Source organism: Cygnus olor, chromosome 2 (genome assembly GCF_009769625.2).
Source record: "Cygnus olor isolate bCygOlo1 chromosome 2, bCygOlo1.pri.v2, whole genome shotgun sequence".
In the NCBI taxonomy this organism is placed as follows: Eukaryota; Metazoa; Chordata; class Aves; order Anseriformes; family Anatidae; genus Cygnus; species Cygnus olor.
This window is the reverse complement of record NC_049170.1, coordinates 91,445,180-91,461,684: the sequence shown is the minus strand read 5'-3', so window position 1 is coordinate 91,461,684 and position 16,505 is coordinate 91,445,180. Positions and strand designations below refer to the sequence as shown.

Here is a 16,505-nt window from a genome sequence, read left to right as displayed (position 1 = left end):
AGTAATTAAACTCAAAAGGAAAAACTTTTTCTCAGATTTCCAGCTTTCAATTTAGAATTGAAAGACCATCATCAGATCTCTTCATAGAAATACTGTAAACTTTTTCCCCTCTGTATAAACGAATCAACAGTGTATTTACTATGAACATGTTTTTGCACTTTTCAGAAACCTCTAGAAAACTTCTTTTTAAAAGTTGCCTCCAGGTCACGCAGTTATTTATTTAAGAACATGGATAATGAATATAAACATGCTACGTAACCCCCACCCCCCCCCAATAAAGAGAAGAAAAGAGGATGGGGCATGCCAAAGTATGACGTTTCTGTCATAAAACAGATGACACCAAGCTAGGTACGTGTGTCGATCTGCTTGAGAGTAGGAAGGCTCTGCAGGAGGATCTGGGTAGGCTGGACCGATGGGCTGAGGCCAACTGTATGAGGTTCAACAAGGCCAAGTGCCGGGTCCTGCACCTGGGGCACAACAACCCCAAGCAGCACTACAGGCTGGGAGATGAGTGGTTGGAAAGCTGCCTGGCAGAGAAGGACCTGGGAGTTTTGGTTGATAGTCGGCTGAATATGAGCCAGCAGTGTGTTCAGGTGGCCAAGAAGGCCAACAGCATCCTGGCTTGCATAAGAAACAGGGTGGCCAGCAGGTCTAGGGAAGTGAGTATCCCCCTGTACTCGGCTCTGGTGAGGCCGCACCTCGAGTACTGTGTTCAGTTTTGGGCCCCTCGCTACAAGAAGGACATGGAGGTGCTCAAGCGAGTCCAGAGAAGGGCAACGAAGCTGGTGAGGGGTCTGGAGAACAAGTCTTACAAGGAGCGGCTGAGGGAGCTGGGGTTGTTCAGCCTGGAGAAGAGGAGGCTCAGGGGCGACCTTATCGCTCTCTATAAGTACCTTAAAGGAGGCTGTAGCGAGGTGGGGGTTGGTCTATTCTCCCACGTGCCTGGTGACAGGACGAGGGGGAATGGGCTAAAGTTGTGCCAGGGGAGGGTTAGATTGGATGTTAGGAAGAACTTCTTTACTGAAGGGGTTGTTAGGCATTGGAATGGGCTGCCCAGGGAAGGGGTTGAGTCACCATCCCTGGAGGTCTTTAAAAGGCATTTAGATGTAGAGCTTAGTGATATGGTTTAGTGGAGGGCTTGTTAGTGTTAGGTCAGAGGTTGGACTTGGTGATCTTGGAGGTCTCTTCCAACCTAGATGATTCTGTGAAAACCCCAGAGAAAGAGATGGGTCCTCTGCTCTGCCTATGTTTTGAAAAATAGTGGTGCTCCTGAGCCAGATGTTGGAGAATCCACCACACCTGTGGGGAGGTTATTCCAATGATTCATTGTTCTCACAGTAAAATATTTTTACTCTTGTGTCTAGTCAGGACATCCCCTGGTGCAACTCATACCCATTGCCTCTTGTCTTTTCCATTGTCTCCTGGTAGAAAGGGAGCCTGTTGTCTTTGTTTGCTACCCTTTAAGTGCTGGAACATAGTGATGGTCTCTCCCCTGAGCTTCCTTTTCTGCCAGCTGAACAAACCCACCCAGTTCCCTCAGTCTTTCCTCATATGGCAGGCTTTCCAGTCCTCTGATCGTCCTAGTGGTGGTTCTCTGGGCGTTCTCCAGCCTGCCCACACCTCTTTTGAATAGGATAGCGGGGACCAAAACTGAACGCAGTATTCCAGGTGTGGCCTGACAAGTGCAGAGTGGGATAATTAAGAGGGGGACTTCACTATCTCTGCTGGTGATGCCCTTGCTGATGCAGCCCAGAGTCTTGTTGGCTTTCCTGGCTGGGGCAGCACACGGTTCACCCGTACTGAGTTTAGTATCCACCAGGACCCCAAGGTCCCTTTCCACACAGCTGCTGCCTAGCTACATGGGCTCTTACTAGCTATTGCTCTCAAGACCATTTCTTAGAACTCTACAGATCAGAAGGATGATAATTCATGTGCCAGAAAATGAGTAAATAGTCAGTGCAGCTATTGAGAAACAAGGCTGTTTTTTTTTTCTTGTTAAATGAAATAGTAACACCTTTGCTTCCTTGCTTCTGCCTTAGCATCTCTCCTGGCATATTTTGTCCTACGTGAACTTTTGAACAGTGGTTGTCATCTTTACATGTCCTCCTTATGGCATAGTCAGCTTTCATTCTCCGCCTTCTCTCAGTTAAATGGTAGAGAAATCTCCCATGTTTTTCCTAGATGGTTGTCAACACATCAGACTTAGTTTCTTACTCTTTTTTTTTTTTTTCCCTCTGAAGTCCTTCTTACTGATGTGTTTGTAGCTCCCCTCTTACGTACTGGAGATTGGACTGCCAGTAATTCTTCGCACCATCTGTGTTAAATAGGCTTCCAACTTAGATAACGCAGCAGCAAAGCTGAGATATCTGTTGAAGATGTATAGATAAGAATACTGTAACTAACCATGGAAGAATACTGGTGAAAAGGAGAGGGGAAAAAATGTGTTACAAACAAAGATCAGTGAACTCTGTTTAATATCCTCAGGAATGCCAAATGTCAAAACCAGGGCAAAATGTTTGAGCATAGCTCAAGTACTCAAACACCTAGTACGTTCTTGGTTAACAGATCACATTTTAAATGTAAATTCATATGTTTTTAATGTATCCTGCTAGGTATTTTTGAAACTTAAGAAACTTTATTTCCTTTAAATATTTCAAAATCCAGAAAAGTGGTTGAATTAATGATTTATGAATCTTGGTTAGAAGTTTTTGCAAATGTTGTGTAAAACTGCCCTGGAGCACTGAAACTTTTCTTCAAGGGCTTTCATTTCCCTCTATATTTTCCTGAAGAGACACTAACTTAAAAAACACTGGTTTGGAATCACAGCAAATGGTGATGTGGTATTGCTGAAGAGTGTATTTGCCACTGATGTTTGTGCCTCAGACCTGACGTTACAGCGTCTGTGAGGCTGAGAGGTTCCCGGAGCAAGGCATGTCTCAGGCACGAGACAGCTAAGGGCACAAGTCATTGAGATGCTTAGCACTTGCATCTCCTGCTGAGCTCAGCAGAGCTTGCAAGTGTTCTGCTCCTAGAAAAAAATATAGCAGGCCCTACCTAAGTCAGTAGAAAGTGATACCTCAATTATGGAGATGCTTCAGCATTGCTTTCCTTAAAAATTACTTAATATTACATCACCATCGTGGATTAAAACAAACAAACCTTATCACTAGTTTCTTGAGACTGGCTATTGTCTTTGTGTTTGGATGGCTACACTAATGTGACAAAGCAAGCAGCAGAATGGGGAATGTTTGGAATGAGAAGTATGATGTCATTGCAGGGATAGGAAATTTCAAAGTAACCTTTTCTGAAACAGTAGTGCATTGATTTTTTTTCTTTTAATAGAAACTTTATTTCCTTTAAACACTTCAAAATCCAGAGAAGTGACTGCAGTTCTTAAATGTTAGAATTGCTTACCACAGTCTTAAACTGCTCCTGTAAATGAGTTTATTTCATTTTGCTGTAAGAAGTGTTTTTGAGATTGTGGTAGGTTTTTTGATTGTTTTTAATTTAAAATATCAGCAAAAATGTATTCTTCTACAACATACTTAAACAGATGAACTATAACTATCTATGTGGAGATTATGGAATTCAATATTTCTAGTCATCCTGTTTTTTGTTTTTTTTTTTTTTTAACTTTCCAACTGATGAATCACAGCTGAGCTGGGAGAGTGTGAACACCCAGAGCACACACCAGAACTAGTGTCTGAATTCAGGTTTGCACCAAACCAGACTGAAGCAATGGAATTTGACATTTTCCAGAAGTGGAAAGAGTGCAGGTAGGGTACCTGTGTGGGAGTGGTGTCTAGCAACAGAGTGTTTTCTTTTGTTCCAACGTCAACTATGTCTACAAGTGTCCCTTTAACAAACATAAAACAGCAATTACGTGAGTTGAGAAGTATACTAGACAGAAACCTCCTCCCCAGAAATAACTAGTTTTAGTTTAGGGAAGGTTGGTGGGGTGAGGGTTTTTGTTTGTCTTTTCTTTAGGTCATTTTGTAACAGTTCAAGCAGTCTTTTTTTTTTTTTTTTTGTACTGATGGAAGCAATCCTTTCTCTTTCATGCATGCACATGGAGTTTTGTGTTCAGGATAGTAGCAAAAACTTTTTCTGTGTTTTTGTGAATGCGGTACATTCCAGTGATCCTGCCTTACCTGAGCTGTCATCCTTATTGGCAATTTTAGACCTTTTTCAGTTTTTGTCACTCTGATCTATTTTCACTTGGAGAGAAGAAAGTAAAAGCATAAGATATCCTTGAAATCCCTTTAGTGTCATTAAGACTGAGGGCACAAAGAAAAGGAGCAGGGAAACAAATTTTAAAATTTCTAAAACAGACAAAAACTTTGTATTTTAAATTAATTTTTATGTTCTTAGGGGAAAGAGCCCAGCGCAGGCTGAATTGTGCTACTTGAACAAAGCAAAATGGCTAGAAATGTATGGTGTAGATATGCATGTAGTTAAGGTAAGACCCATGTTGTATTTTATTTTACTAAGATGGGGCCAGAAAATTGAATGGAGATGCAGTTGGCAATCCAGGCAAAATAGACTCAATTCAGGCAATGTCACTTAATTTAATATACTGTCAATTAACATAAAATTTTAATTACTGGTTTGGGTACCAAGGGAAAAAAAATAAGATAATAAAACAAACACAGAAGCTCAAACACTTTCCCTACCCATTCCCTAGACTCAGCTTCAGTCTAGCACTACTCTCCCTGCTTCCTAGCATCAACTCCTCTTGTTTTCCCTGCAGGTTACACTGAGCCCCTCCCAAGGCAGGACATAATGTTGGGGTCATCTGCATAACAGTTTCTTTGTGCTGCTTATTACTTCTTTCTCACTTTCCTTTGCTGAGCTGTGCTTGTTACTGCTGCATGGGTTGCCCACAGGCTTATGTTCCCTCAAGGCCATCCAGCCCCAGGGGGGTTCTCTGTGGGCTGCAGTCCCTGGGGGCTGTCCCTTCCCCAGTGTGAGGTGCCCGTGGGGTGTGGCTCCTCAAGGTTAGACCTGCCCTGGTGCGGATCACTTACAGGCCACAGTCCCTCAGTGGTGACCCTGCCATGATGTGAGGTGGCCGTGGGCCCTCAGATGTACCATAGGCCCTCCCGTGTGTACAGGCTCTTCCCAGGAGTGCATCTCCAGTCATGTCCCTTTCCACATGCCTTTTCCCATGTTCCTCAAATTTTTCCTTTTATGCCAACTTCCCCTGGCAGCTACAGCTTGCTCTCAAACGTGTGTGAGCTGTTCAAGAGCTCCTTGGGTGTTATGTTTGAGCTCCTTGGGTATCAAAGCTGTCTGAGGCAGCACATGGCCTCCTCTCACAAAGTATGCCCTGCAGCCATCTGCTGCCAAAGCTCTCTGGTTTACACCCAATACAGTTGTGTATTCTTCTGCTCTGTAACGTTAAAAAATGCAAATTTAATTATAAAGTTTAAAACCTCTGAATTTTGATACGCTATATAGAAGATTTACACTACTAATTGCGTATTGATTATTGATCCTGTGCTTGCTTGTAGGGAAGAGATGGTTGTGAATATGCTCTTGGACTGACGCCAACAGGCATATTGATCTTTGAAGGAGCAAATAAAATAGGCCTGTTCTTTTGGTAATCTGCTTTTGTTTTATATTCCTCTCTGTTAAAATGTTGGAATTCTTCTTTACATAATGGGGTCTTGACTATATTTTTAATGAAGATTGAATCTACAAGTTGAAAATAGATCGGAAGGTAAATTGGCCTGGTTAGAAGTACGACTAGCAAGTAATGTGAAATATTTGTTAAAATATAGTTGCATTTCCAGGGCTTCATAACAAAAGTATTGTATTCTGAGGTGTTTAGGATTGCAAATCCCTCATACAGTTTGGGGGATTGTCCTAGATTACAAAATGATCTTTTTCCGTTAATTTTCTGTTTGCTTCCTGTGTGTTTAGGCCTAAAATCACAAAAATGGACTTTAAAAAGAGCAAACTAACACTTGTGGTTGTAGAAGATGATGAACAGGTAAATTTCTTCACTTTCTTTGGCCTGATCCAACAACGTGCAGAGAGTGGTTGGACTGATAAGAACACAGGGGAGACTCAGCACACTGTTGGACCAGGCTGCATTTCTCTTACCACAAGCAATAACTAATATCATGCATGCCAACTTCCAAAGCTTTTGTTTCTGCATTTAGGGCAGAGAGCAAGAGCACACATTTGTTTTCCGGTTAGACAGTGCCAAAACGTGCAAACATTTGTGGAAGTGTGCAGTGGAGCACCATGCTTTCTTCAGACTACGAGCCCCAGCAAATAGTAAATCTAGTAGATCTGACTTCATAAGGCTGGGATCACGCTTCAGATTCAGGTATTTAGTGAAGTAACAACAAGATACTTGTTTTACAGAGGAGCAGGTACGGCATCCAGCAAAAGACAGTAGTTAACTTTATTTTTGTATTTTAAGTGGGCGGACAGAGTATCAAGCCACACATGGGACAAGGTTACGCAGAACTAGCACGTTTGAAAGACGGCCCAGCAAGCGATATCCTTCTCGAAGGCATTCAACGTTTAAAGGCAAGTGTAGATGTGTTTGCTGAACATGCAGGTGTCATGCAGGTGTTAACTCATGACACAAATGTCATATTACAACCATAAAATCTGTATCACAATATAAACAGAAAAACACAATGTCAGACCACTTAAAAATCAGAACTGACATGTTTTTTCCTCCCAGATCAGAGTCTGTCATTCATATCTACTGTTTTTAATCTCTGACTGTGCTTAATTCTTCTAGTCCCCCATCTTTGGAGAATGAGGTATCTCTGGTTCCTTTTGTTGCTCAGTAGAGGAGAGAGGAAAGGTTGCATCAAACTCAAATGAGGGAAAGCACGTAACGTGCTCTTTGGAAAAGTGTACTTGTCATCAAGGGTGGAGTGGTGTCTAAAAGCCTCACTGACTTGCTTATCTAGCCAGACAGTTTTAGGGTTATTGAGGAGTTTCACGGTGCAGTTGTTGCTGCTTTTCTGACTCTACATGATCTGTTTGGTTTTTCTGGGGGGGAGGTCTGGTCCTTTGGGGACCCAGGAGTTGGACTCAATCCTTGTGGATCCCTTCCAACTCGATTATTGTACAATTCTATGATTCCAGACCCTGAACTTAACCACCTTTCACTGGGAGTTGAAACATGGTGAATTTGAACGCAATGACAAGAAATTGATTCCTCTTTATGGCTTTGTCATTTTTACATCATAACTTAAGATGAGATTTTTATTCCTCCTAGAAAAACCTAGGAAGGAGCACTGCAAGACATCCCCCTCTAAATTACTTTAGGTTGGAGGTGTAGTTGCTGTTTGTAGCAGAGTGAGCAGATAGTCCCTTAGGATGTCTTTGGATTCCTATGCATCCCTAGAATATGAACCTAAGTTCCATGAAAAGTCCTTGTGGTATTATGGGGGCACTTTTACTTCTTCCTTCTCATGTACAAAGGCGAGGGGAAAGGACAGCAAGCACGAATGCTTTCTAGAGGCTGTAAGCCCCTCCTTTCCTCCTTAGTATGTCTCTATTTTACAACCATACAAACTTACTGAATTTGTGAGATAGTGTTATTTGTTACATGAGAGTCAGTTATGTGGTACATGTGGATGGTTTCATAACTGTTCTGGGTTCTGACAAATTCATGCAAATGTCTGTACGAGTATTCCCTTAAGCTGTAGTGTGACATCCCAATGACAATAGCTGTAAAATGACTGATGTTTCACATGCCTTACATTTTTTTGTTTGTTTGATTTTTAAGCAAACAATCCTGTGAAAGCAGCACAACTGTGGTAAGTGACTGTCCAAGTTCTCTTTACCTATCAATTGCTGTTGTCAGGCAAAAAGGATTCTAAACACCATTTCTACGTAAGGATTTATTGACACAAATTCTCTGGTGTAGGATGAATTGCTTGGGGATCTGTCATTATGCAGCACCAGATTCTCCTTGGGGACTGCCTCGGAGACTTTAAGCACTTCCATGTTTTTTAATTTTTTTTTTTCCTTTTGTGTTTGAGATCAGATTAAAGTAAAGCATATTTCCTTTCTGCTTATTACTGTTATGCTAATTTATCTGGCATTACTTGTTCCTGTTTCATGAATGTAAAATGAAGAATAGAGTTTTGCAGCATAATTGCTGTGGCTCATATCTTAGACAAACTACTGATGTCCTTAAGTGTATGGATTTTATTTAACTGTAATGCTTCCTTGAAGAGTAGAACCCTGATGTATAGGAAACTGACCTGGAAGGTTTAATAAAAATTAGTAATTTGTTAGTGCAAGTAAACTGGTTTGGCTGCACGGTTGAGTTAAATACAAATAAGAATAATGCTTCTTCAGTTACGCAGAGTCCTTACTGTTATAACTGACTGATCTTAAGCAGACCTAGCGGAACTCAGCCAGGAACAGATCTTCCATTGGACAGTTACAGAATCAGGCTTCTACTTTTTTTTTTTTTTTTTTTTTTTTTAGTACTAATCTAAAAGCCATTTGTTTTGTGTATCTTTGGGTTTTGTCAGTCTTGATTACATACGTTATTTTTTTCCCTTCCTTAGTGCTAAAAATACTCCTGAAGTTCATAATTACCAGGTAAGCATAACAATTTTGGAGGAGAATATTAACTTATAGTTCTCTTATTCAGGGGCATATATTTCTTCCATCTGTAATTAGGACAAGTGTTCTGCTCCCCTTTCCTTCCTCTGGGATGAGTTCAGAAATAAGTGACATCAAACTGGGGGGAGTTCAGGGGAAAGTGAAGCGGGCTGTTCTGCCTTGCGTCCCCTGTGTCCTTGGATGCTCTGCAAGCTGAATACACTCCATTGGCCACCCTCTTTCCGTTCCCCTTCTGTGAAATGACAGGTTAGAGCCTGTGGGACTGTGCATGTGATGGACCCCAAGAGACTGCTCTGTGAGCAACTCTTTTGTGTAGAGCAGCATCTCACATTGGAGGAGCCTTCACAAGTTCAGAGTTGTGATTATCTTCACCATAACGACACTTAAAGAGTTCGTTGCTGGTCAATTGTTTGTGGGGTATTTTTGTTGGATATGAGAGCGAAATGCTGTCACCAAAGATTGGTGACCTTCTGAAGGCAGCTGCCATAATAACCTTTCTCACTCACCACCTTTGATTAAAGCTGACATTCTTCTGATGTGCTTTTTAAGAGAAGCACTAGATGTGTCAGGTTATCTCTCAAACAGGAAAGCAATTTTTTCTGCATTTGTCCATGAATGTGTCCTAATGAGCAAGCTCATCACTAAGAGGTTTCATGTGTATGCCAAATGGCATGGGAGAAGGTCTGAAACAGTGGGGCTTCTAGGGTTCACAGGTACCGTGTTCCTCATGGCTCCAGGAAAATAAAAAGTTGAAATTACTAAGGAGTTCTTATATGATTTCATTAACCAGGTTTAATGTTTTCCCTTGCAGCCACAGTATCATCCTAATATACTTCCTGCTCAGCCACACTGGCATCCACACACCCCTGTGAATGTAAGGTAAGCAATCCTCACTTTGTGGAAAAGATTATTACTTCTTAATTTATCTAAATCTGTTGGTATGAAGCTTTGGTGGGCGTATCAGGTGATTTTCTGCACATGAAAGGCAAACAGAAGTTAGGTGATTGAGTGAACAGATTCTTGCATTACAGCACTTCTTACATCTTTTGCAAGAAATGTATATGGAAAAATAAAGTGTACATTGAATAATGTATCAGGCACTTTACAGATAACTAGTGGAATTACTTATAACATTTAGTTTTTGAGAACTATTTGACAAAAATATTCCTGTTCGTGTTGTTGTGCTGTTTTGAATTAGTAACAAGAGAAATGAAGTGAAAATAAATTTTTGGAAGAAATTCAATCCGGTGAGTTTGGTGGAATGCACAGGTGGAGGCACACACCTGCTGGTGGATATGTGACTGTGCGTGTATGTGTGATAAAAATCAGCTGCTATTTTATCCTAATAGAAAGAAACTTTATTAGGTTGTTCAGGTTTTTAGGCCAATTATTGTCTTGATTGAAAAAGCCTTAGTCTTCATTTCTATTCATTTTAATCTCTATATGCTTACATCAGAATAGTTAGGCTTTGTTCTTAGTGTGAGTGACTCTGGAGGTAAAGCTGAGCTTAAAATGCATGAAAAGACTATTTGGCCTCAGTTTGAGAATGCAGGAAAGGGGCAAATATCTTATTAGAAGTACTGATTAGGCAGAGAAGCAGGTATACTCATTGTCATCTCAGAATTCCTAGTATAAAGCAGTAAATCAGATACTAAAATTACTAGAAACAGAAGAATGTTTAAATCAGATAATTAACTTTGCCTGTACTTCATGTTCAAGGTTCTTCCTGGTTTTAAGGGTTACATGTCCATTTTTTGCCATTTAAAATTTCCAATTTCAAATTACCCATGATCATCTACTGATGGAGGTTAATGATTTTAAAGTCATTTGAGGTTTTGCTGAATTTTTTTCTAAAGATTTTTTTCTGTAAGATACATTTTAAAGCCAAATAGTTCACCCTGGAGCAGGGTGATATTGAAATAAGCACAATAACATATTGTGAAGTATATAGACAACCTCCCACTTCAGACCTTCAACTTCCTGGGCAAAGATTAAGGCCAGTGAAATACGAACAATAGCTCTTTTATATCTAGGCTTGTAAGTCTAAAAAACATACTTAAAAGCCGTCCTGCAAACTCAGTAGAAAAGGTGCTTTGAATTTTTGTTCCAGTCAGGTAAAAGCGTTTAAACATGTGGTGAAAGCAGAAGCTTTAAGTTATTTTAACTTGGAGTCAAAGTAGTGGAGTTGCACATCTAACATCATGAATAGCTTGATTTGACAATACTTAATCTGACTGTGAATTTGAGATTAAACTACAGATACATGAGATTTTTTTCTGCTGGTCCTGCAAATCTAGAATGGGCCGTGGGTTGAAATGAAGCTATTAATGTGCGATACCATGTCTACATATTTATATGTATTTATATATACAACAATGTTTACAAATATTTTTACAAAGTATTTGTTTAATAACTTGTGGAATTGTGTCTCAGTTTTCATAGTTTTAATAGTAAAATCCTTTCAGTGAAATGATTTGGTTGCAGTTAACAATGTTGCATCTTGCAAGAAAATTTATTCCATTTAATAATTGTTATAATAGAACTTGAGAATACCTTAAAAACAGGTAAAATAAAAGCCTGGCTCTATTTCTGCTAGGTTAAAAAAACAAAACAACAACAACAAAAAAACCTAAGAAGTGCAACTTCAGTTTGGTAGTAAGAGAATCTTAAATATTGTGATTTCCTACATCCTGCTCAGAATAGTGGGTTTTTGTTTGTTTTTGTTTTTCAAAATGATCCAGGAGGGATTGTAGGATTGGTTGGGGTTAGTATCTCTAAGTATCAATAAGTAATGAACAAATAAGGAAAAAAAAATCATAGTACTTTTGCAAGTTTCAGTGCATAGTCATAGAGAAAAGCCTGGACTACCTAAAGACTCCAGGTACTACCTTTAGGCTCTTAACAAAATAGGGCTGTAATGTGCAGGCTACTTCCGTGTAATTAACTGCAGCAATGTTGAGTGAATGGGAGTATGTACATAAGAGCAATTTTCGTTCTTGATAGGATTGTCTTAGTTTTTCAGTCCTCAGGGATATATTTTAATGAGGTCAACTTTTTGCATGATATATTTCATTTTGCTTGTTTGTTGTACTCATTTAGTTTTCCTATGGCCTTCTCCTCCCTCTGGGATTCAGGAGCATTGATTCGTGACGCTTGTCTGTAACACTTGAAAAGAGAGAGGTTTTAAATGGCTGAGCCCTGATTCAAAGCCTTCTGAAATGAATTTGAGGTTCCTGGTTGTTCCAATAGGGTCTTATCAGACCTATAGGCCTGTCGCCAGTTCCTTCCTTTCGTGATAGCTGTCCATCACAACGTATGCATGCTTAGCTGGATGAGCTCATGTTACTGTGTAGCACTCATAAGTTTACTTCCATCTCTCACTAACCAATAACTGTGCAAATGGTACAGGCCACCCTATCATGATGACAGGCCATATTGGAAACCCCCCACAAGTGGAGAGGACAGCAGTTTACGATATATTCAAGAACAGAACCAGAAGAATTTAGGAGAAGTCCAAAGTATGGTGTACCAAGATAAACTCATGACGACTCTCTGAAAAAGTCACCTTCATTTCATCTGCCATCTTAGATGATCATTGCATTCCATGGTCCTTGTCTGTCTGCAGTACGTTCAAAGTGTATTGTGCATCAAGTGTGTGTCTTTATATGTATATCCATCCTTGTTTAGTGTTCATGGACATTCTTGGGAAAAGTATTTTTCGTATCTTTGTTAAAAAAAAAAAAAATCTTGAAAAACCTTTTGTGAAAGTTGGTAAGAATTTTCAGTGTCCCAGGATCAGAAATATTTCTGGGGATATACATTCTTCCATGCTTTGTGAATCTGTGATCCTCTGCCTGCTGTTGAAGGTCAGCCATTCATCGTGCCTTAATTATTTTTGTTATCTTGTTTCTTTTGAGTCAAATTCATAAATGAAGTTTGAAAAACGTTTTTATACTTGATGTGCAAATAAGAGGTTGGAGGGCGAAAAAAAAAACAAACCAAAAAACAAACAGAATTCACGTTGGCAATCCAAATGGCTTAAGGACCACCAACAAAGGGAGCCTACTGAGGTAGTCATAGGTTTGGGTGTCTTTTGTTTTTAATTTTTGCGTTCTGCAGCAGAATTAGAGGTGCTTGCCTAACTTCGAAAACAACTATAGGGAAAGAACCCTATAATAAACTTTTTGGAATATGTGTGTCACTTTTTGACTTAGTGATTATGTTAATAGCTTCCCCCAAAACCACACCTGCTGCTATAAATGCAAGAATGTTAAAATGGATCCTTGCTAAAAGGGTGCTGCTGTCTTGTTATTTTTAATGTGATTACGGAAGTCATCGATACCATTGCATAAAACTACTTACTGATAACTTGTCTCTGAGTGGACTCAAAAACACAGCTCATAATCCGTATACTACAAGACAAGGACGATCCAGTCCTTGAATAGCTCTATTTTTTTAAGTTAGACATTTGGAAAGTTGAATATATATTTGACAGACCTAGCTTTTTAAATAGGTTGGCTCGTATTTTGATCAGTGGCAATTTTTTTTTTAAACTGGGAATCATAGTGCCATCTTCATTAATGTGTTTGTTTTAATTTGGCCTTACATCTGTGGTCTCTCTGAAGTTGTTGGAACAAATAAATCTTTATTTGGGATATTTTAAAATGAAGTAGTTTTTAAACTTGATTTTGATAAATATAAATTTATAAACAGCTATAACCATTAATTTTTTTCAGAGCAAATTTGATAGTGTATACTTTTTTGTAAAGTACATTTGTTTACAAATGCTATCTTTTAATATTTGTTTTGATCTTTACTGTATGTGCTAAGTACAAATAAAAATTCTCAATCTTCTTGGTTTGGTTATGATGCATTATTTATTTTTTAAAGATTTTGGGGGAGGGTGCATAGATGCAATACACCACTAATTTGTACCTGTTTTGCCCTGGAATCACCAATGCTGCGCTTGTAGCATCTGCATCGCTACAGATAATGTCTGTGCTACTAATGTTGGGGAGGTGGGACACAACAAGAAAGCAATTGTGCACCGAGATGTGAAAATGCCACAGTAAGCCTAAGGTGGGTAATCACAGAGGCTGCCTTCAGCTTCCTGAGGCCAGTCTTCTTCTCTGTCACCAGCATTTTATTTGAGAAAGGAAGCAAGAGAAACTTTGCTGGAGCCGTTGGAACAAGATCTTAGTTTAGCAGCTCTGAATGCCTGAATGCCCTCTGGAGGTTTTTGGTAGTGTTTTTTTTTTTTTTTTTTTTTTTGAATACTCACATTAGTTAGGTGGAGTATTTATTGCTTCATGATTCACACAACTACATTCATAATGCAGTATTGTTTTTGTCAAGTAACTTCATTTGCTTCTGTGTGCTTTGTTGTCAGTGTTCCTCCTCACTGTGTGTTTTTATCTGTGGTTTGGCTTATTGCTGAAGGTGCACTGATCTCCCTGAGAGATCTGAAGAAAAAACAGCTCAGAGCCTAATCAGTCTTTACGCGTTAAAATGCCTCGTGCAGGGGGTCTGCAATCTGCACATGGGTGAAGAGCATCCTGTGGAACCTTTGTTCTGCAGTTTGTGTGTGTCGCCCCGAGGGAAGCGCTTGTCATACTGCTTCTCTGGAGAAGAAGCTCATGTGCTCGCTCCCCTTGTACTTTTCTATTCCACATCCTCCTTGCTATCCGCAGAAATCTGTACCAGCAATGTCACCGAGTGTTCAGATAGGTAAGAACGGATCAACTCACTGTCCTTCCTTGCTGTGGTCATAGTTGGCTTCTTGTAGCAAATGGGCTGAGACGTGGCTGGGACAAGGTAGTATTTCTGGCTGTTTCCTCTCCGACCCCTGGCATTGCTTGGACTTGTGCAGCTTACATCTGAACAAGGGTGGAGGTGGGTGCCCCTGCAGTGAACTAGGTAGTACAAATGCTTTAAATCTAAAAGAATCTAGAAGCTTTTTTCTTTCCCCCCTCTAAAATGAGCATGCTTGTTACTTACAAAGTATGTTTTTGAACAAGTGACTAATATGGCTCTTGTGATTTCAGGAACACAGTGTTTGTTTGAAGCGAGGCAAACCTCTTTGAAGGTGAAAACCAAATTACGTGGGGGAAGGGGAGAGAGTAGAAGGGTGGAAAATGTTTGGTAAGCTCAGCTGTTAACTGTAGTAGCACCTTTTGTTTAAAATAAGACTGGGAAAGCCCTGGTGGTGTAAATCAATACTTCGTCTTAGATTAATGTTGCTACAGGATGCCACAGGTAGTTTATAGATGCACAAACTCAATACAGAGACTTGATAGCCCTGGTAGGTGAGTGGTTCTACATTGTGCTGAATTATTTTAACTAGTGGTTTCTCATGAGGAAATGTCACATGATTTTTAGTTTATACAAAAGAGCATGTTATACAGGCACAAAGAAATCAACAAATTCTGTGTGTACTGCAAATATACAGGGAAATTGCCTCATGCAGTGCCTGAAGGAAGTATCACTTCACGAATCCAAACGAAGCATGTTCTCAGGAGTACGTGCTGAGCTGTTTGTGCAGAATTCCCCCACCCAGTTCTGGTCTGTTCCTTGTGCAAGTTTCAAACCTTTTTTTACAAGTCCAGTGTACGCTTAAACTCTTCTGTAATCTGATTACAGGTAATAAACACTATCCTCCTGTCATCTAAGGGAGGGAAGTTACGTGAGTACAGTGCTAGGCACTGCAGAAGTGGCACTGATCTGAAGTGTGGTGTGTGACAGGCTGCGGAATTGCTGTATTCATCCTGTCTGAGGGTACCTGCGGATCACCTCTCTGTATGCATGTCTCCTGCATTACCAAAGCTGGAACCCAGCTCTTCCCCAGTGTAGCACAGGGCCAGCTCTACTTTGTGTATTTTGTTTTACAGTGGAGTTTTTTTTTTGCTGGTTATAACTCTATAATCCTACGTGCCCTGCCCCAGCAGCTGGTGGGGGAACTGAAAAGCTGACAACACCACATCTGTAACCTGGGCTGAAATATATCCCTCTTCAGCCCCAGCCAGGCCCTGGCATGCAAACTAATGACTAATATTGAGTACTGAAATATGATACTGAAATACAATACTGAAAGTGACAACACTTTTGAATTGTTTTAGCGTGGGCTTTTCCCTCAAACTTTCATTTTCAGCTATTTTTCTCTAGCTGATGTGAGTCACGGGCAAAATGAACAAAGGGATCGTTTTTTTGTAATGTATTTCCAAAGCTGGCAATCTGGGGGTTGCACATTTAAGGAAAAGACTCAATACTATCTTTCTAGAACATTTTGTCAGTGAACCCATGTGCAGATTGACCAAAACGAGGATTTCCTACTCATATTGTGGACAGAAACAAAGTATATATTATGGCCTTATGATGTAAAATGTCATTTTCCCCTCATTCTGGAGGAGTGTTGCAGAAGATCTCTCCTCAGCCTGCAAGAGAAATAGTATTAGAGCTTGCAACTAATTTTGAAAATGGACCTTCCACTGCTGGCAAGGAATGAGTTGGGGAACTTCTAAGACAGGGAAAAAAATGAAGATGGGTATATCACTTGCTTCTCAGGCGTCAAAGCTGTCTAGTTGGAGACCTGAGGGAAAGGAGCACGGCAATTCAGTGTTGCTATCATCTGTTTTCAGAGGTTTCCCACCAGTTTGTGTATCAAGTAGGCAGGCTACAGCTACCTACCTTGAAGGAGAGAAGAAGGCACATCCATCTCTCCTGACGTGCTGGATCTCTGGACAGATAAGTGCTTTCCCTCTTACTCTGGCAAAGGAGAACTGAGAAAAGCAGTCTTGTGGGGGAGTGCTGTCGCTGCAGGCCTAGACAGGCACTGCTGATGGCAGACAGGACTTCAGACCAGAGCTGCTGCAGACCAACTCACGTTAATGGGCATA

At 40.3% G+C, this 16,505-nt stretch overlaps 1 protein-coding gene across 7 annotated transcripts in view; it reads left to right on the top strand.

The window, feature by feature from the left end:
• The window catches only part of EPB41L4B (erythrocyte membrane protein band 4.1 like 4B), a 174,467-nt gene that overhangs the window by 76,649 nt on the left and 81,313 nt on the right, over positions 1-16,505 (top strand). For 6 of the 7 annotated variants that reach the window (XR_005817370.1, XM_040548999.1, XM_040548998.1 and 3 more), the window contains 9 exons: positions 3,656-3,776; positions 4,372-4,459; positions 5,514-5,602; positions 5,926-5,995; positions 6,168-6,337; positions 6,434-6,543; positions 7,763-7,793; positions 8,556-8,589; positions 9,425-9,492. Coding sequence is in view for 6 of the 7 variants with exons in the window: in XM_040548999.1 (XP_040404933.1) it covers positions 3,656-3,776; positions 4,372-4,459; positions 5,514-5,602; positions 5,926-5,995; positions 6,168-6,337; positions 6,434-6,543; positions 7,763-7,793; positions 8,556-8,589; positions 9,425-9,492 (781 nt within the window). In the remaining variant the exon portion in view is untranslated. Of the gene's footprint in view, positions 1-3,655; positions 3,777-4,371; positions 4,460-5,513; positions 5,603-5,925; positions 5,996-6,167; positions 6,338-6,433; positions 6,544-7,762; positions 7,794-8,555; positions 8,590-9,424; positions 9,493-12,021; positions 13,468-16,505 lie in introns of those variants that run through there. The other variant, XM_040549000.1, reaches the window with a different exon arrangement.